This window comes from Microtus ochrogaster, unplaced genomic scaffold (genome assembly GCF_000317375.1).
Source record: "Microtus ochrogaster isolate Prairie Vole_2 unplaced genomic scaffold, MicOch1.0 UNK31, whole genome shotgun sequence".
In the NCBI taxonomy this organism is placed as follows: domain Eukaryota; kingdom Metazoa; phylum Chordata; class Mammalia; order Rodentia; family Cricetidae; genus Microtus; species Microtus ochrogaster.
Window position 1 is genome coordinate 2812878 of NW_004949129.1, and position 27639 is coordinate 2840516.

Consider the following 27639-nt stretch of genomic DNA (forward strand, 5'->3'; position numbering starts at 1 on the left):
AAAAAAAAAAAAGAAAGAAAGAAAGAAAGAAAGAAAGAAAGAAAGAAAGAAAGAAAGAAAGAAACCTTGAAGCTCCTGAGACCCAGTGCTTCAGCTGGTGCGGAGGGCAGGACTCTGGGAAGGGTGGTGAGAAGGGGCTGGAGATGGGGTGCAAGCAGGGTTGTAATTCCAGCACCAGTGAAGGTGGCTCAGAGTTCAAGGTCATCCTGGACCACTCACACTGTGTGGAGTCTGGGTTGTTGAGTCCTTCTTTACCCCCAAAGCAGTCAGCCTGCCCCTCTCACACCCACCATCCAAGGCACCCTGGGGTGCCGGATCAGTGGTGCATTCTTGCTTTCTTTCTCAGTAGTCTGCCCACATCTGGGCACAGCAGCTGTTTCTCCCCGGGGCGTCCGTGCGTCGGGTAATCGGTGGGAAAATTGGAACCGGGAGATTGGCAGGGGGCTCAGAGAGTGCATGCAATGAGTGTGGATGTACCCAGGCTAGCCAAGCAAGGGATGTGCCCAGATGCAACGTTTCCAGGCAGGAAGGGGATTTGTACCTCAGACCCCGTGGCAAAAAAGAGGTGGTATCTGTTAGCGTGGGGTAGGATAGATTTAGGAATTTCTGTGTAGAAAGAGAAGGGTGTGAGAGGAGATGTGGAGACCCTGCAAAGGGGCCTCCAGCGGAAATAGGACCGGAGCTTTTCACCACTGCGTGGCCAAGCAAGGTTTGCATTTGCGTGTGAACACCTGTAGGCTGTGTGATGCCCATGTCCTCTGTTGGAGACCACAGGACATTCACGGCTGGGAGTGGAATCAGGGACGAGGTTGCTAGATTGAGAAAGGTTCCTTGGAGCTGGGGGAAGGGCAGTGAGCAGTGATGCTAGCCCTCTGACCTTGACCCCATTCCTGCCCAAAGTGGGAGACCCAGATAGGGGGAGTTGTTCGGCCCCCATGGGTGCTGCATTTGGGGTCTTAAATGGGCATCCAAGCCAAGCGTCTGCTCCCTAGTCCCAGAAAGAGGACCAAGGCTGTCTGTCTGACGGGGGTCCAACTCTGGGGACCCCATGTTTTAAGTGTTGTTGCTGTCTGTCCTCCTGTTGTCTGTCCCCAAGTGATGTCTTTGTCCTTTTATTACCTGCCCTTCCTACAATCCCTGGTCTCTACCCCAGGGGAGCCCCTCACACCCTGGTGACCTCTAAAGGGACAGCTCCTACAGCCCTGTCTTGCTGCACCCCGCCCCCTGGCCCAACCCTCCTGCCCCTAGCTCGTTTCAGCTCATTCACTGGTTTCCTCCTTTCCTGTCCCTCACCCAGGGCTCCAGCGAGCGGCGGGAGGGAAGCCGGCAGGACTCTGTTCCCTCTGTTTAAAGTCTCCAGGTTAGTAAGCCAGGAGGGAGCCCACCTAGTCAGCACCCTCCGCTGCCACTGGGAGGGCCGTGCCCAGGGGGCCAGGCATATGTCAGGGGGAGGGGACGGTAGATCCCCGTGAGGGGAGGGCGTCTTGCCTGGCAAATATGTGTCTGTGTGCACGCGTGCATGTGAGTGTGCCTGTGTGAGCGCGCAGGCATGTATGTAGGTGTGTGTCTGTGTGGGCTGGGCATGGGCTAGAGGCAGGCCACCTCTGCCAAGACCTGAGGCCCCAGAGGCTCTGTTGGGGGCGGGGTAGTGGTGGGAATTGGGTCAGGTGACCTCAGGACATGGTTTTTCAGTCCCTTGTCCCTTGGTATCCACTTCACTCTGAAGAGTCACTGAGCCGGCACAGGCTCCAGAGGGAGACCCAGCAGGGCCACGCCTTGCCACCCTGCCTGGTCATGGCTGCCTTAGGGAGCGGTGTTGAGTGGTGGGGGCTCACAGCATCTCTATGACAGAGACGTCTCCCTCAGCATCTCTGGGCAGGGGCCATGTAACCTAGCAGCGGTCTAGCCTCCAACAGTGGCATCCATCCGCTACCCCAGTGAGGTGCATCTTCTTGGCTCGGCCTGCTAATGCTGGAAACCCCTTTGTACTGCCCTGTCCCTCTCTGTAGAGTGTCCTGAGACCCATGCTGTCACCCCATCAAGCAGGGACTCAGACTCCAATTCCCTGGAGGCTGGGAGCAGTACCATCCAGGCTACCGATAAGGCCTTTTGGAACCTGGACTAGGACAGCCCTCCACCCTCCTTCTGTGCTCAGGGCTAGCGGCTCAGACCTGAGTCAGGACAGCCTGTGTTTAAATCCCCATTTAAGCCCTTGCAGCTGTGTGGCCTAGGACGAACCCCTTTCCCTCTCTGAGCCTCATTGTTCTGAGTCACGGTGAGAATGCGCATGTGACAGGCTGTGAAGAGGGGCAAGCACTGACCCGTGGGCTCCTGCCTGAGCAGGGTGCTCTGGAGGTGGCTTCTCTTCCTGCCTCATGCCCAGGGCTGGGCTGGCTATGCCTAGGTGCTGTGTGGTACTGCCCACCTACTCCAGAGCCGAGGGGCTGTGGAGCCCATCTTGTCAGTGACTCTGTGTCCTCCACCCCCCATCCGCATCCAGGCAGGCATGGCGGCGGGGGGGGGGGGGGGGGGGCGTTCCTCACCACTGTGGCTGCCTCCACCGCCTTGATGGCTTTTTAATAACTTTGCTCTGAGACAATCTGTGGAGCGCTCGTTTGTCTGCCTCTTAATTAAAATTACCGTTTTCCTAAAAGAGCAGCCATGCTCCTGCCCTCCCCAGCCTCAGCTCCTACCCGGGAAGGTGGGGAGGAGCTGGCATACCCTCCTGAGAAGTCCGGGTCCTCCCTAGACCCCTGACAGATAGATCTCAGGGGGCCTGTGGGAGGAGGCCTGCTTTGGTAGAGGGGCCAAGGCCTTCTTTTTTTTTGCCTATCTGCTTTTGGAATGCTTCCAGTGACGGAGGGGCCCACTACTTCCTTAGACTACTTTCTGCATTCATGGAAAGATGTGGCAGCCCCCATCTTGCCTTGTTCTGAGTGGAAGGTGTGGATGGATTTTGGAATGGATGGGGGCATTGTTTGAACTGCTGTTGGGTGGGAGCCAGGGCACCCAGGGAGGGCTCAGTGCCTATGTCGCTGTTTTCAGGTAGATCTGTGTGTTCCAGGGGCTCTGAGGGTAAGGCAGTGGAACGCAGGGTGCATTTTCCCACAGTATGGCTGGTGTGGTGAGGCCATTAGCTTCTGGTGGTGGTAGTTTTGGGGATGTTGTGAGAGATGAGAAGGCTTAAGGTCTTTGCTATGGTTGTCCCATGGTTTACTTCCTTTTCTGCTGTCCCCAGAGTGGTGCTGAAGATGCTGTCATTTTTGTGTGGGGGGCAAAGCAGATACAACAGGAAATCATGCAACATGCCCAGGATCAGACAGATGACCCGAGTTCCAACCCTGCCTCCTCTCACTGCCTGCCTTGAGTCTAGCCTCCATCCCTCATGTTGCTGGGGCAGTAGGGGAGTCTGTCCACTCACTGGAATGCAAGAGGCATTCCTTGTTAGTCCTGGCTCCCAAGAACCCACTGTGAGGTTCCCCTCTCTCATCCTCTGCCGCATCTTCACTGTGTCCTGACTGAGGTGTTCCCAGTTCTGCCAGGCCTGGCTTTCTGTTCTATACACTAGGTCTTCTGTGGCTCCTCTTCTGGGACTGTATCTGGTGTATATATGATCATGTCCACGGTCAACACGGGCCTGTTGTGTGCCAGGCAGTTTGGAGGTGCCAGGATGTATGGAACAGGGCATGTGCAGACTCCTTCTGTGACCTTTGCCAGGCCAGGATGCCCGAACATCAGGGTGACCACCCCGGGGACATGTACTGGTCACCTGTGGGCAGGCGGGGGCCCCTCTTCAGGCCTCCCTCCCCCTCTGCTTCTGTCCCATCCCAGCAGCCCATGATGGCGGAGTGGTGACAGGTGCCGAGCGCCGAGATGACAGTGCTGCTCATTCCCCCATAATTACCGTCTGATGAGACGCCAGAATTAGCCACCGCGTGAGCATGGGCATCAGATGCGAGCACGGGCATCAGATGCGGGCACGGTGTGGGAAGTGGCTGGGGGCAGGGAGCCGAGCCCTGGGAGCCCTTGGGAGCCCTGGGGTCCTGGGCAGCAGGATAGGCGCAGCACCCAGAGAGGGAAACGGGCCAGAAGGAGGAGGCGCTGTGTGGTTCATGTCCATCAGATGTCCGGTAGTTTGTGGTTTCCCACTCCTCAAGGTAACTGGGCATCTGGACAGGGTTGCTGGGGTCCCAGGCCACTCACCAGAGACCCACATGTAGACGGAGTACATGCTGTGTGCACCTTGGCTCCACCATGCTGGGCTGTGAGGAGCAGTGGAGTTCAGAGCTGGGGGCCCCTGCACATAACCACCAGGCCAAGCCCTGAGGCAGATGGATGGCTGGGAGGAGCATGCAGGGAGAGTGAGGGGCACCTGAAGCTCAAGATGAGGCAGTGTGATACCCCAGAGGGGGCGGCAGGGAGGTGAGGCACTGGACACCTAGCTGAACTGCTTCTGTCCTGGGCAGCCTCAGGGGGCAAGCGTTTTTGAAGTGTAGGCAGAAGGAGGTCACTGGGTACATTCCTAAGACCTTGTCTGGACCCTAGAGCACTTCTGAAGGACAGCAACTAGGAAGGATAGTGACACCAGGGGCATTGCTCTATCAAGGCCACTGGAAGCCAGACCATTCAGGAAGGACCTGTACCAGCAAGGAAGATATTGGTGTAGCAGCCTCCCTCACCCCCAAAAGGAGAGGTCATAACCCTTTCCTGGGCCCTGTGAGAGTCTGGGCTCTCTCCTTGCACCTTACTTTCAGGAAGAGGAGTCCACGTGATGATGGACACCTTTGCTCTAGCCAGGTCTCCATTCCTGGAGGCATGCAGACTCTGGCTGCAGGGCTGGTGAGCAGGGAAGGCTGTCTGTCACAGCCTGGGACCTGGTGGGGGAGGACTCTGAGTCTATCAGGTTGAAAAGAGGGGGCTTAGAAACACTCCTCCTCGCTTGCTCAGCCCATCTGCAGGCTGCTGTCTTCCTGTCTGTCCTCTTATGCCCATCCCTTGCTCCAGCCCTGGAGACCAGACCTCTAGTCAGAGGGTGGTGGGAACAGATATGGACTAAGGAGGGTAGGAATCCTACTTCTAGGAACAGGTGCCTCCACTCCTCCATGCTGTCTTGGGCTAAGTCACTCTTCCCAGGCTTCCAATGTCTTGACCTGTGCTCAGCTTGAGCACGGCCTCACAAGGCTCCTTTGAGAGGGAAATGAGTCATAGCTACAAATGCCCTTTGAAGTGTGGTGCCCAAGGCGACATAGGGACAGGCCCTGCACCAGGCTGCATTCCTGTTTTCCAGGAAGCCCACTGGCTCGCTTCAACTTCTCTCTTTTCTTCCCTCCTTCTCTTTTTCCTCCCTCCCTTCTTCCCTGTTTCCCATTTCTTCTCTTCTTCCTCCCCCCTCTCCCTCCCTTCCTTTCTGGTACCCAAGATGGAGCCCAGGGCTTTGCGCTCTGCCACTCAGCTGTATCTCCAGCCTTGTTTGTCCTCTTTGTTGTTTGAGACAGCATTGAAAGTTAACTCAGGCTGGCCTTGAACTCTCTCTGTGGCCCATGCAGGCCAGGACTTGTGATTCTCCTATGTCAGCCTCCTGAGTAGCTGGGGTTGCAGGCCTTCACCATCGGGCCCAACATTTTTCTTTTAGTAGTTAGTGCTGGGGTGGAACCCAGTGTCTTCCAAATGTACTAGGAATGAGTCCCGCCCCAGCCCAGGGTTTCGCCCTCTTTACCCAAGGGGCCTGGGTAGATGGAAGCAGAAGGAAGACCCCAGCCTTTAGCAGATACCAGGGCACAAACAAGGGCTTGCCTCCTCCTTTCCTGCCTGTTCTGGTGGAGGATTCAGGTTAGACAGCAGAGAGAACTTCCCCTAGCGTCATGTAATCAGGCTTGTTTTCCTGACCCCTTTCAACCCTGGCTCCTGTGGCCTCTTCCTCCATACCTCTCAGGACACTAACCTTGTGTCCTATGGATAGAAATGGGGGGCAGGGACCTACTCTGGACGGGAGGCCTGGGGCCATGTCAGCTGATAGGAGCCTCACCTGTACCCCCCAAGGAGAGGCCAAGTCCCTGCAGCACAGAAGCAGGACCCCAGGAAACAACCTCAGCATTGGTGCTGGATCATCGGTTATCACCAGAGTCAGCAGCCTTGAGGTTGACTGGGGGTTTATTTTGTTAGTTCCAAACAGACCAGACACTTGGGGAGGTAAAAGGAGGGGGGCACTGGTTGGTGCCTCCATGACAGCCCCCATTGCCTTGGCTTGTGTTTTGAGATAGGGTGCCATGTACCCCAGGCTGGCCTTGCACACTTATGTGGCCAGGGATGACTTGGAATGCCCGATGGTCCTATCTCTGCCTCTCTGAGTAAAATGATTACAAACACAGGTAGCCAGCCATCAAGCTAGCGTCTCAAGCTGAGCTGCACTGCTCCGACCCGGAGGTAACACTGTCTCTCTGGGGATTCGGGCTCAGGTGCTGTGTATGGCTTCAACCTGGCTAGGGCTCCTTGTCCCTTTGCCTGGCAGTGCCCGTGGACTGTGACACAAAGCTGTTGGGGCTGGACAGAAGCTGGGGTGGGGGACCAGGTGACCCAGGATGTGTGTGCTCACAGTGACGGCTGAGGCTCGGTGCTGAGACTATGATGGGGTCCCTGAGGAGGCCACTGAGGGGTCTGGGGTCTGAGAAAGCAAGGTCTGCTGTCTAGCATCAAGGCCCAAGATAAACACCTGGTGTAGAATAGTCTGAGGTCTCTCTCTGCCTTGCAGTTGCTGTCTCTGTGCCTCTGTTTATGCCTGCAGTGGCCCCAGGTAGGTATGCTGGAGGAAAGGGGATTCTGGCAGTCTCTAAGTGGGGAGGCTTGATGACTCCCTCTTCCTCCCCTCCTCGCTCCCCTCCCCCCATTGCTGCTTTCCTCTGTGAAGTCAACAGGACATCTTCCCTGGGCGCATGAGCGGCAGTGATGCTATGCAGGCAGAAGCTTGTTAACACTGTTCTGTGTGGGCCCACGCCAGGGCTGTTCCAGCCTTTCCAGTCCTCGCTTCAGATGGATGGTGACTTCTCCTTCCTGCATGTCCACCTCCCCTTTTCTAGGAACGCCAATTAGGCAAGGCTTCATTGGAAGCATTGGAAGTGAAACACACACACACACACACACACACACACACACACACACACACAGCCCCAGCTGACAGCTAGTGAGAGGCAGTGAGGCTAGGGGTGGATGAGCAACTGGCCTCCGCTCACCCCGGGGACCTAAGTCGTGGCCGCCAGCAGCTCGAGGAGCACCTGTCCGCACCTGTCCGTGATCAGCTTTTTTTTTTTTTTTTTTGGAACAAATGAGAGGACTGAGGCCTGCAGAGCTGCCTGACCTCCTCAAGGTCGTAAAACTAGTTATTGGCAGAACTGGGTTTGAGCGGAGCTCTGTTAGCTGCAGACTCAGTGATTTTTTGGTAAAGCCACAGCTTTGCCTGCTGTGTGTGGGAGGGAGGAGCAGGGACCAGAGGGAGGGCTGCGTGTTTGAGGTTTTGATTTTGTGGCTCATTTGGAAATGTCTGAATGTGTGGTAAGGTCTGCTGTCCAGCATCAAGGCTGTAGTGAGACAACCTTGAACTCTGTAGGTGGACCCCTCCTAGGCTGGCCTGGGGACCTGGGGTCAGGCTGGGTCGTGACCCCTGGCTGTGTCTTTGGGCCTGAGCACTTCTGTGTTATGATCTGAATTGGTGGTAAGCTTTTATGCCTCTGGAGAGGGACTCTCCTGGGAGCTGCTTTCTGGGAAGAGGCATGGAAGCCCAGCACACTTGGGTTGTGCTTCTGTCTTGGTCCCTGGCCTCTTTGTGATTGGTCAGGTTTGGTCTCCAGGCTTTCTGTTCCTTTCTGTGAAAAACATTTGGCTGAAGTAAGAGCACCATGGGGTTTCTTTGGACACTGATGGGGTCAGCAGGAGGGCATCATTACCGTGGGCTTCAGGCCTCCCCGTCTAGGAGGTAGGAGCTGAGAGGGGTCACAGCTTACCAGGGTTACAGACCCACCTGTGCTGGTCTAGGAGAGTCAGTAGACTAGTGTGTGCCAGGTCTGACTGGCTCTTCCTGGGTCCTCAGCGCTGTCTGGTGATAGTCAGTCCTGGGGTATCCTTCAGGACCATTTGGTGTGTGTGCAAGGGCCACGCCTGCTGGAGGAAAATCTTATTTAAGGGTGGAGACAAGGCCTCACCCTGAAGAGGCCCTCAGTGCCGTGAGGAGGCCCCACCCTATAGGGTAGATGAAACTATAATGTCAGAGGAAGGCTGTGTCCGGCCCCTAGCAAATAATGCTTCGCTGGAGGCTGGGGTCCAGAGGAGGCCAGGGTGGGCTAGCATCATGCTGTGCTCAGACTAAGGGGGCAGGGCTGTTCCTACTGGGCTCATGCTGAGGACCCAGACAGCTAGCTAGCTGAAGTGGTTGAATGATCCTGTGGAAAGCAACAGAAACTCCACAGGGAGCTGGGGAAAGCGCAGACCCCGCCCCACTGCTCCTCCTAGGCAGGTAAGCTGTCCCTCCCCAGCCCTGAGGAGGTCCTTTAATTAGATTCCAACTCGTTTAACCAACTAAGTGGCCTTCAGTGGCTTTTAAATCTGTGCAAATTGGTTTGTGTTTTTCTGCCTGTGTGAGGTTGTGACTGGCAGGGCCAGCACCAATCCTCTCTCCTCCTGGCTTCTCCAAGAGCTCTTTCAGCTCTTGTCCCCCTTGATTCTGGATGCCCAGCTTCCTGGGAATGGAAGAGAACACAGGGGCACAGGTGACAGTCTCCTTCCTGTCCCTTATCCCGGAGAGATACACCATCCTTAGTCACTCCACCTTCCAGGCCCTTGTATTCCCAGGAGGCGAGACTGGTCCGAAGCTCTCCACTCTGGCTCTGTAGATCACTGAGTCGGGTAGGGGAGCCCTGGCTGTACCACCAGCAGACACGCTCTTGCCTTGCCCACCTCATGTTCGTAGCTAGGGAGTCCCAGAAGCTGAGTACACCTTGAGTTCTGCCCGGCCCCTCCCTCTGTCTTCCCAGGTCCAGATCAAAGCCAGCCTTCCTTGGGAACCCAGTGGTGACGATTGTCAACCACCTCCCTCATGTTTCCAGCTCCTCCCCCCCCCCCAATCTCGCTCTCACAGGACGCCCTCCTCCTTCTTCCTTGTCCTCCCTCTGGCCCGGATGAGGTTCTGCCAGGATGGCTTGACTTCTAGAGAGTGGAGTTGGGCTGCAGAGCTTGGAAGAGTTGCAGGGTGCAGGCACGGAGGTCCCTGGCTGGGAGCTGGCTGGGAGCTCGTGTCTCAACCTCCTCAGGCTTGCTTCCTCTCCCCTCCAGCTGTCCTTCCTCCCTACCCGCATCTCTGAGGCTCTTGTTGGAGTGACAGGAGACCCAACAGGGCGCTGGGCATTAGCAATTTAGGGGGATATTACACAGGAATGTTTACAGAAAGGCAATTGCCTGGAAAATGACTTTGGTGGCTGTGGTATGGGGCGGAAAAGCTGGTTCTAGAAAACAGAGGCAGATGGGCTTCTGCTCCAAGGACCCACGGATAGATAAGCAGGGTGAGGGGCAGGGCACCCAGGGGCCACAGCATTGGCCTCCCCTGGGTGAACAGGGGCAGGCATAGCTCCTAGAGCCTTGGCATTTAAGAAGCAGATCTGGCCTCTGACCTTTGTCCTCTGGCCTCTAGCCTTCGAGTGCATCATGCTTTCAGACTGAAGCAGGTGTCAGTGGGATGGAGCTGTCAGGCAGTATTAACCACGGCAGCGCCTCAGGGCTGCTCCTGGGTGACTTGGGCGCCTCTTACTCTGTCTGTAGAGGGGACACTAGGAGCTCTGTTGCCTGCACTCGCGTGTGTGCTCCTGAGCAGGGTCCTGTGGCGTCTGAAGCAGGCCCTCTTCCTCTCCTGAAATCTGTCACCTTCCCCCATCGCCCCGACTGCTGGTGTGACTTGCTGTCCACTGACAGTGTCTAGTCCCCCTCCTTCTGCTACAGCCCCTTTTCCTTCAGGCCCCTGCCTCTGTCCAGACCGTGGATCGGGAACACCTGTGACAGCCCCCTCTTCCTAGAGAGTCATCTTGCCTAGCCTCTTGGTGTCCGTGCCAAAGAGTCCTTTCCTGTCACTTTCTGTCACAGCAGCTCTGATCTCCCCTCCGTTTTCTCCCTCCCCATCTCTTCTGAAGATGATGTCATGTTCCAGCGCTGCCCAGCGACAGGCAGGGAACAGAGTAGATGGTGACATCCAGGGTAAAGAAGCCAGGTGGGGCTGAGAGTGATGACTTAGGAGAGGGTGTCATTGAGATGCTGGGATCTTCAGTCTTCTGATGAGCTACAGTGATCTCATGAGAAAGAATGCAGTGGAGGGTAAAAATAAATCAGGCTCATAAATAAGCTGGGGGAAGGGTCTGGAAGCTGCTGAACAAGTAACAATGTTTCTATGAAGCACCTGCTCTTTATCACAGCCGGCCACTGGGGGGCGCCCACTGCTTCCCATCTCCCCAGCGGGACCACCTTCCCCTTCCCTTTGCCCAGGCTGAGCTGAGTGAGGTGACAGAGCCCTTTTCTACGCCTCCCATCCTGATGCTCCATTTTGTAACTCCCTGGCATCTACCTAGTAGCCTCGACTTTCCCATTCGAACGTAATAAATAAATAAATATTAAAAAAAAAAAGAATCTTAGAGCTCGGCGTGTCTGTGCATGCCTGTAATCCAGTACTTGTGCAGGTGGCAGAGGCAAGACTTTGAATTTGAGGCCCGGGCTACACAGTAGATTTCAGGATAAATGTGGAGACTGTGTCTCAAAAAGAGCCAAAAGGGGAAGGAAAAAAAAATCATAGTTGGCCTTTTACATATAGGTGCCTCAGAAAGAAGGGAGACCCTGTACCCCTCCTTTGGCTCTCTGGCTTTTCTAGTGCCACACCCCTCCCCCAGCACGCACAACCTCCCTCCCCCACTTGCTGAATTCCGGGCCTCTGCTGCTGTCTCCTCCATCCCCGTATTCCTCCCTGCCTAACCACCTAACCGCAGCCAGATCCCTGAGTAGCATTGATTTGGTCACTGGGCCTGGAGCCTGATGCCAGTGTACTGGACTCATCGATCATCCTGGCTTTTCCCCTTAAACTGTGCGGTCCGGAGAGAGAGTCAGGGCAGCTTGGAGGCTGTGCTGGTGGCTGAGATTGGCTCAGAGAGAATGGGGGAGAACAGTAATCCCCCTCCAGGAATGTCTCCCGCTGGAAATGATACGCTTTCTCCAACATTGTCACTTTCTCCCCTGTGGGGCAGGGTTTCGAGGGCAACACCCCCGGTTTACAAATTAGACCCCTGACTCATCAGGGGAGGGCCTGCTTGGCTGAATGTATGAATGATTGGGGGAGAAGCTGATTCAACCCAAGGGAAGGTGGCTTGGCCACAGTCTAACTTCCGGTGCCCTGGCTCTAAAAGATCGAGGTGCTGGGATGCAGCTTAGTTGGTAGAGTGCTTGCCTAGCATGCATGAAGTCCTGGTCTTGATCTCCAGCTCCGCCTAAACCAGGCATGGTGGCTCATTCCTGTAATTCCAGCACTCAGAAGCAAGAAGAGGGGATCGAGGCTACCCTTGGCTACATAGGGAGTTTGAGACCAGCTTCGGTTCTATGGAACTCTGTTGGGGCGGGGGAGGGGGGATAGACATAGAGAAAGAGGATGAATGAATATAAATGATTCTCCTTTGATCATTTCTGAACTGGCTCCCTCTTCAGTCCAGGTTGGCCCTCCCTGCTCCACCAGGCCCTGTAAAAAGACGTCCCTTATATACCCAGTCGGACATCAGGTCCTGGGTTACTTCACTCTATGAGCAAAGCCTCCGAAGGCCTTAAACAGATCCCACAGCCTTTCAGATCCCAGCCCTTCCTCCTTCCTGCCCTCGCCATCCTGGGAGAATTGGGTAGCTCCTAGTGTTCCCATGGTCATCATCTGCCTTGGGCCAGTGCACTGTCTCCCCCATATCAGAAATGCTGATGCCCTCCCAGCAGTGAGGAAGGGGGGCTGGTGTGGGGAGCAGGGGTAGGGGGAGAGCTTCTGGAGACAGAGTGAAGTCCATGTGTGTCCAGAGCCCTCTGGGGCAGAGGGGGCAGGAGAAGAGGTGGTCTGGGTCCAGAGTTAGGACTAGCGACAAGGCCAGGCAAAACACACATGGACAGACGGAGGACTCCAAAGTGCCCAGTGCCCTAGCTGTGGAGGTCTCCCCTCCTGTCCTCAGTAGGGTGTGGCCTTCTAGGTGTCAGTAAGGGTGAGTGAAGGAAGGAGGGAGGTGGGGGTCTACACTTACAGAGTGCTCAGCCTGCTTCCCCATATTCCCCAGGCCATCCTGCCTGGCCTCACTCACTGGTCACCCTGGCTCGCCACAGGGTCCGACGCTGTCAGGAAGACGGCCTCTGTATGCTTAGCCTTACTCAGTCAGCAGACTTCTTTCCCAGTTTCTTCTGTTACCAGGGAGCTGTTTGCCTTGTATCAATTTAATATTGCTTCTGTGTATACACTTAAGAGGAAGCTTATCTCATTACCACCCCAGGAACAAGAGCTATAAAACCAGCGATTTGGCCCCCTCCCTCAGATTTTTTTCTAATTCTTATGAAAATAAAAGTATAATCAATAAAGTATAAAATACTCAGCTCCAGTTGAGGCAGGAAGATCATAGATTGAGACCAGCCTGAGTTATATATCAAGACACAAAATAGTTAAGTAAATCAGCTATGTGTCATATGTGGGGCTGGAGAGATGGCTCAGTGGTTAAGAGCACTGCCTGCTCTTCCAAAGGTCCTGAGTTCAATTCCCAGCCACCACATGGTGGCTCACAACCATCTGTAATGAGATCTGGTGCCCTCTTGAGGAAGAGACCTGATCAGTCATCCTCATCAACTTAGACCATGAAACTCAATATGGACAAGTTCAACAGAACTGCCATATATGGACTGCCCCCCCCAAATTAATATATACATACAGACACACGTATATAGATAGATATAGGTGTAATGTCTTCAAAGTCATCTCTGTGTGTTTGGACCTCACTTGGGGAGCCTCACATGATGACTAAAGGGTGCCTGGTGGTGACTCAGACCCTGAGCTTTGTGGGGGATGGGACCAGACCATCAAGACAGACGTGTTGTGTGATCAGCGTTCGCTCTGTTCAGTACACGGTATCATCTGTCCGGGGAGGTGTGGCAGTGCAAACCTAGTCACATTGGGGTCACACCAGGCCTCTACTACTCCCCGTAGCTTTAGACTTGTCATTGGGTCTCTCTGAAATGGGGACCACAATAATACCTACCAGACAGGAGTGTCGAGAGTCATGGCAATGGTGGGCGTCCTTCTAAGCAGATGACTTAAGTGCCTATGGGAGGTATTGTGGGAGGTGTTGTCCTTGTGGTTTAGTGAGAGAGGCTGGGTTGTCTGGAGCTAGAACCCCAGTTGCACATGCCAGGGCCTCAGCCTGGAAGAGTGTGTTATATGTGTTAGGGTGGCTCCCCCCAACCCTCTCTGTGTGTGTGTTGGTGGGTGGAGTGTCTATATGTTGGTGGTGGTGGGAGGTTCTGTGTGTGTGTGTGCACGCGTGTGCATATGTGTGTTGGCACTGAGCTAGCTAGTCTTGAAATGTGGCTCGGCCTCTCCTTTCCTCCTGTGGTTGGATGTCAGGTACCTGGTGTGGCCCGGCAGCAGGTCTGATTAACATTGTGTGGAAGGAAGGTGGCTTTTGTGAACCTGGCTGAGCCCAGGATCCCCAACCTTAACCTTATCTTTTTTTTTTTTTTATTTGTAGTTTTTCGAGACAGGGTTTCTCTGTAGCTTTGGTGCCTGTCCTGCAACTAGCTCTTGTAGACCAGGCTGGCCTCGAACTCACTGAGATCCGCCTGCCTCTGCCTCCTGAGTGCTGGGATTAAAGGTGTGCGCCACCACCGCCTGGCCCCTTATCTTCTTTTTCCCCAGTCCGTTCTTCCAGAAGTTCTCGGTAGTGGGACAGTTGCTCACGTGAGTGCAAGCCTAGCTGGTGGGGCCTGACGCTCCAGTCCTGCTGAGGTCATGCTTAGGGGTTGCCACTCCATGGACTGGAAGGCTTAGGTGGGAGGTATGGAGACTGCTGGCTCTCAATGGGGTAACTTCTGGGGGACCCGGCAGGCAGGCAACTCTGTATTCCTTGTCTGGAACATGACTGATGTGGATACCCAGCAGGGCCTGCTTTCCTTGGGGGTAAGGGTGGGGGGAAGCAGTGCCAGGCAGGAAAAGGAGGCTGAGGGAACTTGGGAGGGGGTTAAGAGTGTGGAGACCTCAACCCCCGGCCTCCCCCGCCCACTTCTGTTTGTCCGTTGTCCCCTGTGCATCACTTCTGGGTCTAGAGCTTGCATAAATGTTGGGAGGAGAGCTCGGAACAGAGAGGGGAGCGGGGAGCTGACCTGTTTTGTCTGCCTGCTTTCTCTTCAGTTTGTCCTAGTCTGTCTTCTCTGTGCTCAGCCTTTACTGTCTGTCCATCTGTCTGTCTCCGGGTAGGGAGGGAGGGAAAGGGAGTCTCTCTGCCCCAGATTCCGGGCCTCTATCCATCCTTGGGAAGGAGCCCTGTGACTGACCTTTGCCCTCACCCCACCCTCCTAATTCCTTGGTCCCTGTCCTAGATAGTCCCAGCCGGAGGATACAGCCCTGATGTGCAGGTCTGAGGAAGGCACGCATAGCCCCAGCCTCTCCTTAGAGAGTGTTCTAGACCACAGTATGGCTCATTTCCCTGTCTTTAGGAAGGGGACCAAGTATGTAGTTAAAGAAGTGATCAGGACACCTCCAATACCTCTCCCCTCTCCCTGTCCCCACATCCATCAACTTCCCCTGCCTGCTCCAAAGCCCACCAACGAGCAACCTGCATCCAGGACCTGCTCCTCACCCCTAACTTGGAATTCTAGGTTCACCTCGTATACTCTCTGCCCCCTTTCCTCTCCCAAAGGCCCTCTCTGCCCTCGTCAGGCCCTGTCCTGCCCCACAGGGATCCCTGTAGAGATGGGCAGCCCCTCGGCATGGCATTCTGGTGACCTTAGATCCTCTTCCCCTCTCGCAGATCCGGAGCGGAGCAGCCCCCCCATGCTGTCTGCCGACGATGCCGAGTACCCTCGGGAATACCGGACCCTGGGGGGTGGGGGCAGCGGAGGCAGCGGGGGTCGGCGCTTCTCCAATGTGGGGCTGGTGCACACCTCCGAGCGGAGGCACACGGTGATTGCTGCCCAGAGCCTGGAGGCGCTCAGCGGGCTCCAGAAGGCGGATGCTGACCGCAAGCGAGATGCGTTTATGGACCATCTGAAGAGCAAGTACCCCCAGCATGCCCTGGCCCTGCGAGGTCAGCAGGACAGGATGCGGGAGCAGGTGAGTGTGAGCAGGGGCTGGGATCTCTAGGTGATCACCCAGTATTTTATGGCTGGGCAGAGCTGTCAGCCTGGAGTTGGAGAGTATTGTTCTCTGGGCCGTGGTCCTCTTTGGTCTTTCCTGGAGCCTGGGGGAGAAAGGAGTGGGGCTTAGTCTCCTGGTCCTTGCCATCTGCTTGACACATTGGAGCATGGGTTTGGGCAGAATGTGGGAAGAAGGGCTGGAAGGTGTGTGTCTTGGAGGCCAAAGGGATGATTCTGAAGAAGAGAAGGGACACTTTTGGTGCTGAGGGCACTGGGCCTGGACCCATGGGACAGTTGAAATGCTTGGCCATGACACCTCTCTCAGGCTTGGGGGCTTCTGAAGGCTGGATCTAACCCCTCCCAGTCCTAGCCTGAACAGAACTCAGAACTGGGGACACTACTTCCTCTGAGAACACAGACTGGCCGTGTGACTGAGCCGGAAGCCTGTGTGTGCCTTGGCTCTCTCCTGCACCCCCCAAAGGCTTAGGGAGAGGCTGAGCCTCTGCCTCTGGCCCAGGACCTGCATGGGTGGCTTCTCCTCTCAGCCTTCCCCAGCCTGGACTCCTTCATGTCCCTCTCCACCCAAGCACTAGCTTCGCTCTGAATTCCTTTTCTCAGGACTAGCGTTCTATGTCTAGGCCTGCATTGGCAAGGGGGCCATTATGGCTGCTGTGTCCCATCTCTGGGAATCCCAGCATTGTCCCCTCTGGGAGAAGGTGCACAGGGACTCACCAGTGTCCTTCAGTCACACTGAGAAGTGTTGGGCCACAGTTCCTTTTTCAGGTGCTACTCAGTGTGACTAGGGATCAAAGGAGGGACATGCCCCCTTATCACAGAGATCAAGGGCACACTGTCATGTTTTGGGGACCTTGCTTGTCCCCCAGACATTCTGTCTAGTTCAGTCTGGCTTTTGCATTTTCTAGACTCCAGAGTCCCCCTGGGAGCAGGATTCAGGTTGGTGAGGATCAGGAGGGGTTTTAGACTCATGTAGGGCCCTGACCCCCTTAGCTGGGAGAAAGAGAAGATAAAACATTGTGTGAGGGTCCTGGTCAGTTGGGAGGGGGCTTAGGATGAGGGATGTCAGTTACAAGGCCTTATGGGAAGGCAACCTGGAGGAGGCGGCACCTGTGTGAAGCCTAGCAGAGCTAAGGGTTTGAAGAGAGGTAGAGAATGCTATATCTTCAGGGTGCTGGAGAAGCACATGAACCTGAGTCGATTTGGAGCATGGCAAGTCCTTCTGGGTGGTACAGAAGACTAGGGGTGGGTTCAGGGGGACATGTGGTACCAGAGTGGGGTGGGCCAGCAGAGGACAGGAGAGTTATATTTGTTATGTACAGTTATTGACTCTGGGGGTGGGGAGGCTTGAGCAGGGGAAGGAGGAAGTGAAGGAAAGGGGAGTTTGGACAGAGGGGCAGGGGGGACTAGGCAAGGGTTGTTGGTTGTCTGGAGCCATAAGGGAATGACAGGAAAGAATACAGCTAAGGGCCAGCCTGGTAGCAGGAGGCTGTGGGTTTGATTCCCAGAACTGCACAAACTGTCTGTCTTGGTTGCTGCATGCCTGTAATCCCATCATTCTAGATGGGGAGGCAAGATAATCAAGTTCAAGGCCATCCTCAGCTACCAACCTGGGCTACATGAAACCCTGTCTCAAAAACTGAAATTGAACTCTTGACTGACAGGGAAATAGATGTCAGTCTCTGGGAAAGAAACAGAAATGGGTGAGAATCATAGGGGCGGGGTGGGAAGTTGGGAGGGAGCTTCCTAGGATGCCAGCTGGATCCCTTACATACATTTCTGTACTCCAAAGCACCGGTTTCAGGAGACCTGAGCAGTCAAGACGGAGACAGAAATGGGAGTGGGGCATGAAAGGGCATTAAAGCAGTATATGATGGTCAGAGATGGGGCTGGGGGGCAAACGGTGCCAATGCTTTAGAAGTCTTGATGGGTCTGGGGCAGAGGTAAGAAGAAATAGCATCCAGTTTCAATGGTTTGGAGCCCAGGCATGGTGAGGAACTGGGCACCCTAGTTACATACCTTTCTGGGAGGTGTAGCAGGAAAAGCTTCAAGAGGTACTGAGTCTGGCATGAAACATTCATGTGCACTGGTAGGTGGAGGCTGGTGAACACTCAGCAAGTAATTAGCAAATACTTCTGGAGTGAATGGAAGCTCAGTCATGTTCAGGTTATGCCTTTCATCTGTCCTGCCCCCATCTGCCCCCTTAGAGGCTCAGTGGCAGGATCCAAGGTCCTTTCAATTGAACAAAGTACCATAGCATGGTACAGCAATGGTGTGGAGCTGGGCGAACATTTGGAGAGAAGTGTCAAGGGCCAGAGGACCAGAGGCAGGAGGAAACAGTCTCAGAGGAGTCAAGTCTGGTGGCCTGGGGTAGAAGGAAGTCACTTTTACAGAGATGGCACAGACAACAGGAGTGAGGTCACTCCTGTCCACTGATCCCATCGTTGTGAGGTCTGAGGTGACCTCCTTGGGAAGGAGAGAAGGCAGATGTTCAAGGATTGTGCAGGGAGGCTTTGGGAATTGGAAATCAGGATTCTATCAAGTGGGTGAAAGCCTGTTCTGTCAGAGGAAAGACAGACAGACATGCAGATAAACTTGGGGTCCTTGATAGAGTACCAGCTGCTGTGAAGAGCCCACCTCCATGACTCTGGCCCTCTTCCCTGTGCCAGGGCTTGCCCTGGGAGCATCCATTCCATACTGTCCCACCCCAGCGGCTCCTGCCCGCTCCCCCTAATGGGGTGTCCCCTTGCTTCACACACACAGGTCGGCGGCTGGACCGTGGACCCTGTGTGCCTCCTCAGCTCCCTCTGTTCCCACCTCCACGGCGATTCCACCCCCTCCGGGGCTGGCCAGCCTGCCCAGGTGAGCCAGCCATCTCCCTCCAAAAATCCATGGCGGAGCTTGGCTTTGGGGAGACCCTTTTTTGTAGGGGGGGACATTGATAATTTTTATTTCGCACCCCTTCTATGTATGAACCCTCCATTATCAGGAAACTTCCATGCCCCGTATCCACATCTCCCCTGACTGATTTCTTACCATCGCCTCCTCAAACCTATCCCTTTTGAGGGATAGTTATGCTTTAAAAACAAAACAAACAGTTGTTTCTCTCCTTTAAACAAGAGGGCCTACTCTTGTTCTTGGGCTTTTAGGAACCTCTTATTCTCATCTTATTGCCCTTTCTGTGCCCGACTCTTCTGTTCCGAGTAGAGCCTGCCCCCCCCCTTCTGACCACCAGGAAGTTCTGTGTGGTGTCTTTCTCTCACCCTTCATATAATTTTTAAAAAGAACTAGGCGTCTAGCCATTGCTTCTGAGCCTGTTTCCCCATTCCTCACCGAGCCTCATTTTCCCTGATAGGAGGATAGATTTTAGCATATGCTCCCAGCTCAGGCCTGGGCATTGCCAGGGGAGAAATAACAGACGTGGGGGCAGGGATCAGGAGTCCAAGCCGTACCTGGAGCCAGGGATTTTGGACTTGCTGGTTATGGTGTAGGTAGGAGGAGGGCAGGAGCTGCCAGGTCGTTGGATGGAAGAGGTCTGGTTCTTCATGCACCAGAGTGGGCCAAAGCTTGGCTTTCCCAAGGAAGATGAAATGAAAGGGTTTTGTGACAGACAAGGATGCCATGAGAATCTAGAGCTGGGGCACCTGGACTGAAGGAACGTGTCTAGTAACAGCTCAGCACACTGGGCATCATTCTCAGGGTATGGAGCCACTTCCTTCCCAGCTCTAAGCCTCATTTTGTCTGGATTTGGGGAACAAGGGAGCAGGGGGCGTGCCTGTTATCAAGGCTGGATGATGACAGGTGGTAGAGAGGTGTGCCCAGTGGCAGTGTGTGGCGGAGACCACAGACAGAGGGTTGGGACAATCATGGTGACGGACTGCAGACAGGCACAGGATGGACAGGCAGGTCCTTGGTGCCTCAGGTCCCTTAGGTCGAGTGTGGGATAGGGATAAGGTGGACGGCAGGAGCGAGGCTGGATTAGAGTGGGCTGAGTTGTGCCCCGTGGTGAAGTTCAGGTCTGTCTGCCTGTCTGAAATTCTGCTCCGAGAGAAGGAAGGAGAGTTTATAGGGGACCTTCTTCCTGGAGCTCCACAATACGCACAGCGTCTTGTCATCTCTGGATAGAGCTCATCACATTCCTCCCCACCAGGGAGAAGTCTGAGCTTCATTTTTTTGTAAAGCACAGAGACACCCAGCAAAGGACCAGAATCACACACAGCAAGGCAGGATCAGAGGCCAACAAGGAAGCGTAGGCATTTTAGACCTCCCCGATTCAGTCGGGGATTAAGTCATGGAAGGATTAAAGGGGCAAAAGGGCGGGCTGAGAGAAGGCTAAGGGCCCGGAAGGTGGGGGTAACTAAGACCTTTGGGGATGGGTACAGTGAAGAGGATCCTGGGAAGGGACTAAAGGTTAGACCAAGCCACAGCCCCTCCCCTCCCCCCTCCCGCTCTTCCACTAGGCTGTCTAACCTCCCTCCCTCCTGCTGCAACCCGAGTCCCGGGCGGCGGGCCGGCGTATCGGGTGACCGCGGCGACGTAGCCACCAGCCTCTTCTCTTCGGCGTGGCTGCGCCGGCGGGGCCGCGCCGCGGGAGGGGGCCGAGAGGGGATGCGCACGGCAGCGCAACGCGCGGCGCCAGGTGGAGTCGCGGTTACCGGGGCGACCGGGGCCCGGGCCCGCTCGGTGGCTGCAGCTCTCCCACTGCAGCAAAGGGCACCGGCGGCGGCTGCAGAGGCGGCCGGGGGAGGGGAGAGCCTGCGCGGGTGGGAGTAGCGGGCGGTTCTCCCTCCCCCGCCCGACGCGGGACCAGGCTCCGCGCGTGCACCTGTAGCCGCAGGTAAGGGTGAGCGGCCGTGGGGACTCAGTAGCCGCGTGGGGTTCGGTGGGAGAGGGGGCGGGAACTTGGAGATCGAGTCCCGATCCACGATTTGGAGAACTGGTCTAGGGGTGCGGGGCGTGCGGCTGCAGCGGGTTCCCGATCTCGGAGAAACGCCCCCTCCCTTTCCCCACCGCAGCAGGTGCCTTCCACGTGGGTCGGCCCCCCGCCCCCAAATGCGGCAGGAGCCCCCTCCCCCAATCGCGGAAAGTCATGACCTTCCCCGGGTGCACCCCGGCCCAGGGCGGCGTGCGGCTCTCGCACGCACCCCCTCCTCGCGCACTCAGCCTCCGCAGGGCTCTGAGCCGCTGGTGTCGCTGCAAACCCCTAGGGGAGGGCCGTGTGCGGCGTGGCGGTTGCAGGCTGGCAGCCACCGTGGCCGGTGGCTTAGCCCTAGGCTGGGAGCTGGCGTCTCCGTGGACTTGGGTTCACAGGAATTGGGAGGTGGGTGTGTGCGCCAGTCTGGGGATTAAGGAAGGGTCTGCGAGTCGTGGGTTGCTTTCCCCTCTGGAAGATGCTCCCTTGGTACCTGAGGTCAAGGAGGGGTCATGCGGACACCTACCCTACCCCAGGACTCCTGCCCAGGGGAAGGGAAAGGAACTGAGGTAAGGTCCCAATGGGATCTCTAGCCCCTCCAGGGTTGGCTGGAGTGGGAGGAGGAGGGCCCGCTAGGGGAAGAAACCAAGACTAAATACTGGAGAGGTGAAGAGTGCCAGGTCAACTCCTCAGCTCTAGAGGGAAAAAGCTGTTTCCTCCACTCCTGGGCTCCCTGGGGGAAGTACCCCATGACTGAAAGCTTGGTCCTGAGGGATGGTTGACTTCTGTTTTTGCCCCAGCTCCCGCAAGCCCTCACCACCAGCAGCAGGTCCTGCTAGTAGCTCTCCTGCTCAGCTCACTGAGTTCTGGGAAAGCTGTTCTCCCTGTACTTAGAGATGTGTTGGCTTTGGTGAGTTTTTTATTGAGTGAAGAGAAGAGGGACCCCGGGTCCCTGCTGTCCCTGCCTTTTAATATTTATTTATTTATTTATTTATTTATTTATTTATTTATTTATTTATTTTGAGGCAGGGTCTCCCTATTAATATGTAGCTCTGGCTGCCTTGGAGTTCTCCAGGTAGACTAGGCTGGCCTCTAACTCCCAGAGATCCACCTGCCTCTGTGCTGGGATTAAAGGCCTGCACCGCCATGCTCTTTCAGGGTTTTTTTTTTAGACCCCTGTCATTCTCAGGAAAAAGGCTCAGAGCAGCCAGGGCCAGGATTGGAGGGAGTGGGACCAAGCCTAGTCTTTAGAACTACCTGCTCCCTGCTGGCCTTGCTTGGTTTGTTTGATTGGCAGTTATTCATCATTACAGATTTGTTGAGGGCATTGCTACCCTACCAGGTACCATGTTGGACACCAGCTGAGGAATCTACAACTGGGAAGGGGTCAGGGAAGGGACCGGGGTGTCCCTCTTGCACAGCAGAGGAGCCTCTGCACTCTGTCATCAGGGACGGTCCCATGGGTTAATGCCTGGAAGCAAGTGTGGATGATGGCCCATCTCCCCAGGGGCTTCTTCCCACTGCAGTTTTCCCCTCCTGGGACAGAGAGTTGCTGGGAGACCATGTACCTGGGTCCTGCTGGGCCAGCTTAAAGGATCCCTTTTCTGCATTTGAAGAGAGGACCAAGGAAGAAGGCAGGACTTGCTTTAGAAGGCTAGGACACTCAGAGCTGCAAGTTAGAGGGCCAGATGACAGTGTCCCCCTGCAAGTCCCCCAAACACAAGCATAGCTTCTCTCCCATCGTGCCCTTCCCAGAGCTAAGATGATCTTTCCCAGACACTGATACCACCACCCTGTCATCTCCCAAGCCTTTCAGGTCCTGCCTGATGGGTCTGTACAGGCTTGGAGCCCACAGTGAGGCCTGGCCAGTGCGGGTATAGCCAGGTCTTGCCTATCCATCTCCTAGGAACATCCAGTGGGTCTCGGTCATCTGCACCAGGTACCCTGAGTTCCTTGTGCTGAGATTGGTGACAGAATTAGGGATGGGACAGCTTTTATCACTCTTGGTTCAGGAAACTCCCCAACACACGATGTTAGTGCCACCCTAGCTATTGGAAACTGGCTAAAGGTGCCACAAATGTCCTGACCCAGCAGGTAGAGGGGAGCAGAGAAAGAACATTTTCTCTGAGTTCTGTGTGTTTCATACATTGCTCTGATTTTTAAAAATTACATTTATTTAGTATGCGTGTGTTGGGGACATGCACTTACTATGGCATATGTGTATGGAAGTCAGAGGACAGCCTGGGGGAGTTGGTTTTCTCATTCCACCACGTGGACTCCGGGTATCAAACTCAGATCTTCAGACTTGGCAGCAAGCACCTTCACTCACTGAGCCATCTTGCTGACCCTTGTGGACTATTTTGTGTATATTTCTGTTGCTAGTGTTTGTGTATTTGTGTGAATGGGTGTCCTTGCCTCTGTGGCTCTGTGGTGTGCTGAGGGGGTGTGACTGGTCTTACCACCCTTCATGTCTTTGACTGAGCACAGTGCTAGCTGGGGTCCTTGGGAGAACGTGTGGATGTCTTCGAGTTACTCTTTGTTCCTGGGGGCCATTTCTCATGGCTTCTCCTAACGCTGTACACCTTAGTGGGCGTGTCTGTTGTTCTGGGTGTGTTTGTGACATCCTTGTCTACCCAAGGATGTGTCTGAGTCTACCAGCTCACCGCAGGAACAACGTGCATGTTACAGGGAGCTGTGGATGCTCAGTGCCCACTGTGGGGTGGGTACCAAGCGTGAGGCTTTCTCTGCAGAGCTGTCTGTCATTGCTGGTCTGCAGACATGACTTTCAGCACAAACCTTTCCGAGTCCTCATTCTGCCTCTGACGTCTACGAGTCCTCTCCCCATGCTTCCCGTTCTAGCCAAGGTCGCAGAAGCTGTGGCTCAAGTCTTTAAACCATGTCCCATCCCTTGCCACTTCAGGGGTGCCCTGTGTCCATACAGCCTTGGTGATCCCCTTTCCTTGCCTGAAATGTGGCTACTTTTCATCTTTTGGAGGCAGTAATTTGGGTGAGAAATCGGGATTGTGGACAGGCATGTGTGTAGGGTGGCAGCTGATGAACTTTATTCCAGATCCAGGCTGGCATCACCCCCCCCAAGAGCTGTCACTATAAAATATGTACCCAGCAGTGGCCGTCCTTAGCCCCGTCTCAGCCCTTCCATGCCCCCAACACATCCAGGGGGCACAGGGCACCACAGCATGGTGTCTTCCCAGCAGGAACCCTCAAGGTCCCTCTCCTCTGCCATTGGCTCTGAGGCCTGGGGAATCTTGTCTGCGTGTGCCAAACACCCTGGGACCAGGCCATCTGCTGCCTCTGTCCTCCTGCTGAGGCTGGCACCGGTCAGCAGGGTACCCTCAGCTTTGCCAAGAACCAGCCCGCCCTCAGGGCTGTCCTTTCCTTGTTGGTAACCATCTGGAAGGACCTTCTGGTCTCTAGGGAGGGCAGGGCAACCCAGGGTTACTGCGAGTGAGGAGGAGCCTTGGGGCCCCCTTACAATTCTTTTCCACTGTTTCTGTAGCTCCAAGTGCTGCCCAGGCTTCCATCCACTGCCTAGTGCCAGAGGCTCCTGGCAGTGGTCCACTTTTCTCCACAATCCTTGCACATCCTGGCACACAGGCCTGCCTACCCTGGCCTTGGTCCCAGCCACCACCATCTCCTCTCTGCCCTTAGCCCTACTGGGGTCCCATTCCCTTTTCGCGATTTCATTCCTAGGTTTCCTGTACTTTGATCTGTAGCTGTAATGCCATTGAAAACTGCTCAGTCTCTAGCTTCATCTACGTCTTCCCAGCCCTCCTGCCTGCTCCAGGGCACCTACTTAGGCCTGTGTAGGTCTGCTCAGCACAACTTTCTCCCATCTCCAGCTCTTCACTTTCCCGACCACGCTGGAATGCCATCTTTTCTGGGACATTTGACCTGGCCTCTCTCTGGTCCCACAGCCCAGACTGGTCACTGCCGTCCCTAAAATCTTTGACCATCTCAGCCATCCGCGCTTTCCCTTACCTGCAGCTCTCTCCGAGGTCGATTACTATGGCTAGAAAGACACTTGAAACATCGGGAACGTTCTATCCTGCTCCCCTGCCAGCAGACCTGGAACCTACCCCTCCTTGGTGAACCAGAATGTTCCAGCCTCGTGAGAGAATTGAGAGGCACAGGCATTGCCTACTGTCTGCTCCCCAGAGGGTGGAGGCCCATGACCCAGGATTGTGTACTGAGAGTCTCTGTCCTGTCCTGTTCCACTTCCCTGACAGCCCCCTCGTAACCATCTCTTCTCTTATTCCCATCAGCAACCAAACTACTGGAGTTTCAAGGTCAGTGCGCGATGCTTCTGCCTCTGTGACAACTGCATGTCCTGTCCTCCCCTCCCCACCTCTGCCTTGCACAATGCTTTGCTCTGGGGTGTGCATCTGCAGGGGCCCCCTCCTCTGTGGGCGGTGGGCCTGGGGCTGCCGGCTATGGCTGCTGCTTGGGGGAAGAGTCTGGGTTTGTCTGCCGGGGGCTTGTGGATCCAGAGTGGGAGTTTTGCCATCTCTGCTGGAGGTTTGGGCTGGAGATGCTCAAGTTCTCAGCTCTCCCAGCCTGCTAGGGGTGTTTTAGGAGGAGAAGGGTTTCTGAGTCTTAGTAAGCTGACAGAGGCAGGGACCCGAATGCATGCATTCCCTGTGGGCCCTGGACCCTAAACTCACCTTGTCCCTCAAAGGAAGGCCTCATGCCTGCCTGTTTTTACTCCCCATCATGTCAGGACAAGGCAACACACTTGCCCTATACCCTTAACTTTGTTCATCTTAGGGGCAAGGCCTGGGGGATGGGTGCCTTCTCACTTCCTCTGAACAATTTTATTCCAGAGAACTAGAGTGCTTTCTCCCCACTCCCAGGATACCATGGTGCCCCTGGGGGAGCACCCTCAGGCACTCCCTCCTTCTTCCTTGACCCCCATACCCAGGGCTGGATGAGGGAAGTTCTGCTGTGGTTTATTGTGTAGGATCTGCAGTCCCTGGAGCCTCAGATATTAGGAAAGGGTATCAGGGTAGCTGTAACCAAGATTCACCAGGTGGCCAGTGTGCAAACTTCTTCTTCTTTTTTTCTAAAAGCCTTTGAATCAGTATTATGGGATCCTGTATCTGCCTGTTAGGGGCAGGAGAAAGGGGAGGGTTAATGCATTGGCCTGAGGGTCTGGCCTGGTGGTGGAGTCTAGCTTGTTGTTAGTTAGCTTACTGACCCAGCAGGAACTTACAGTCTTCTGGGCCTTGTTTTCTCCTTTGGAGAGTGAACAACACTGTCTTCATCATAGAAGGGTTCCCCCACTCTACTAGTGGGGGTTAAACCCAGGCCCTTGAGCATGCAACTCTTTGGGGGGTATTATTTTTGTTTGTCTTGCTTCCTTTTGAGACCAAGTCTCCCTGACTGGCCTGGAACAGGCTGTGTAGGCCAGGCTGGCCTCAAACTCACAAAGCACCACCTGCCTCTGCCTCCTGAATGCTATATTTAAAGGTGTGCGCTGCCATACCCAGTACCCTAACCCTTTTTTTACCTTTTTATTTTGAGACAGGGTGTCACTAAGTTGTCCAGGCTACCTCTGTAGCTCAGGCAGGCCTTGAATTTGTGATTTTCTTGCCTCAGCCTCCTAAAGTGCTGCTGGGAGCCCCGAGATCTTGGTGTGACTGTCCTCGCCCTGCCTCCTGTCTGGCAAGGCTTCATTAGCTTCTTGGGGGAACAGGCACAATGGCTGAGTTCACTGCCTCCCTCGGCAGGCCCATCCTGTATTCGAGTTCTCTTTGAATTCCTGTTTCCTTCTCTTGCCATCTCCCTTAGTCAGAACATCTAAACTGTGACCAGCAGCTCATATGTGACTGTCAGTGTGGTCAAACACAAGCTCATGAGCTTACTTAAAACATAAGATTTATTTTGTGATTTTTTTTTGTAACTTTTGTTCAGTTCCTAACTGTGAATTTGGTAGACAGCATGTCAAAAATTGGACATGCCTGCTAGTGGCTTCTAGATGTTTCATTTTCTCTGCTTTGGTCCAGGGAGCAGAAAGAAGTGTTAATAGACTTTTCTTCTTCTTAGAGATCCCTCCCCCCAAGTTTCTCTGTGTAACAGCCTTGGCTGTCCTGGAACTCACTCTGTAGACCAGGCTGGCCTCGAACTCACAGAGATCCACTTGCCTCTGCCTCCTGAGTGCTACTACTGCCCGGCCTAGGGTTTTCTTTAAAGGTAGAAAGAATGGAAAGGTGCCCATGGTGCTAGAGTGGAGGCAGGAGCAGGCAGAGGAAGGGATGTGGCTATCTTTTTTTCCCTGGAGTTCCTATGTTTGTGGCCAGCCATCCCCAGGATCCTGTCCTCTCCGCGCTGTCCACTTCATCCTTTTCCAGATCTCATTTGTGACCCCACTCTGACCCAGTGGCCACTCCTATTCTTCATCTCTGCCAGCTGCTGCATTCTGAAGCTTCTCATCGACCCCAGTCTGGCAACCACTGACCTTTCAGTTGCCTGGCAACCCCATGCCCACTGGCTTGGTTCAGACTCCCTGACTTCTGAATAGGTTGCCGCTGCAGTGGTTTCTCTGGGGACGAAGGTGGGAGGGGCTCTCACTGTTGGCCAGCCTAGAATCGAAGCCTAGGCTCTGAAGTCTGAGATCTCCCAAGCAGGCCCAGTTCATATACCATTGCCGTCCTTCCAAGACCACCTCCTTCCCTCCCTCCTGGCCAAGGTATTGTGCTTGAGTCTAGAAGCCCCTTGGTGACCTTTAAGTCTGATTTTCCATGTCCCCAAGCTCTCAAGGCCACTCTGTCTGAGGACAGCTGGGCACACTGCTTGCTGGAAAATGCTCTCCCGTTCTGAGAGTGCTATTGGATGGAACATTTAACTGGCTTTAATAGGAAGACAAAGATTAATTAAGGGGTAATCAGGATTGGGGGGAAGGAGAGGTTGGAGATGTTTGTTAGGGGGTGGGTGTTTGCCTGTAATCCCACACTCAGGAGGCAGAGACAGGAGAATAAACACAAACTTGAGGCCAGCCTGGCCTATGTATTAAGTACTGGGTTGGCCAGTCATGGCTCCATAGTGAGACCCTGTCTCAAAAACACAAAACAAAATAAGAGAGATGCCTTTGCTGTTTTCTTTTTAGTTGCATAAGTAATATATTCCAATTGTTCATAATTCAGTTTCATAAAGGAATAAAATGAATAAATAGAGAAAGTTCTCTTGAACTGGGCACCCATGGCACACTCCCTTTATCCCAGAACTTGGGAGGCAGAGGCAGGCGAATCTCTGTGAGGTTGAGGCTAGCCTTGTCTACTTAACCAGCTCTAGGTAGCCAGGGCTACGTACTGAGAGTC

At 54.7% G+C, this 27639-nt stretch overlaps 1 protein-coding gene across 24 annotated transcripts in view; it reads left to right on the forward strand.

Moving 5' to 3' along the window:
• Positions 1-27639, forward strand: part of Srcin1 (SRC kinase signaling inhibitor 1) — a 66880-nt gene that overhangs the window by 8388 nt on the left and 30853 nt on the right. For 12 of the 24 annotated variants that reach the window (XR_003378841.1, XM_026789833.1, XM_026789834.1 and 9 more), the window contains exons 2-5: positions 1298-1360; positions 15054-15355; positions 18157-18255; positions 24589-24612. Coding sequence is in view for 21 of the 24 variants with exons in the window: in XM_026789833.1 (XP_026645634.1) it covers positions 1298-1360; positions 15054-15355; positions 18157-18255; positions 24589-24612 (488 nt within the window). In the remaining 3 variants the exon portion in view is untranslated. Of the gene's footprint in view, positions 1-1297; positions 1361-3913; positions 3936-15053; positions 15356-18156; positions 18256-19863; positions 20231-24588; positions 24613-27639 lie in introns of those variants that run through there. The other 12 variants (XM_026789836.1, XM_026789837.1, XM_026789839.1 and 9 more) reach the window with 8 other exon arrangements.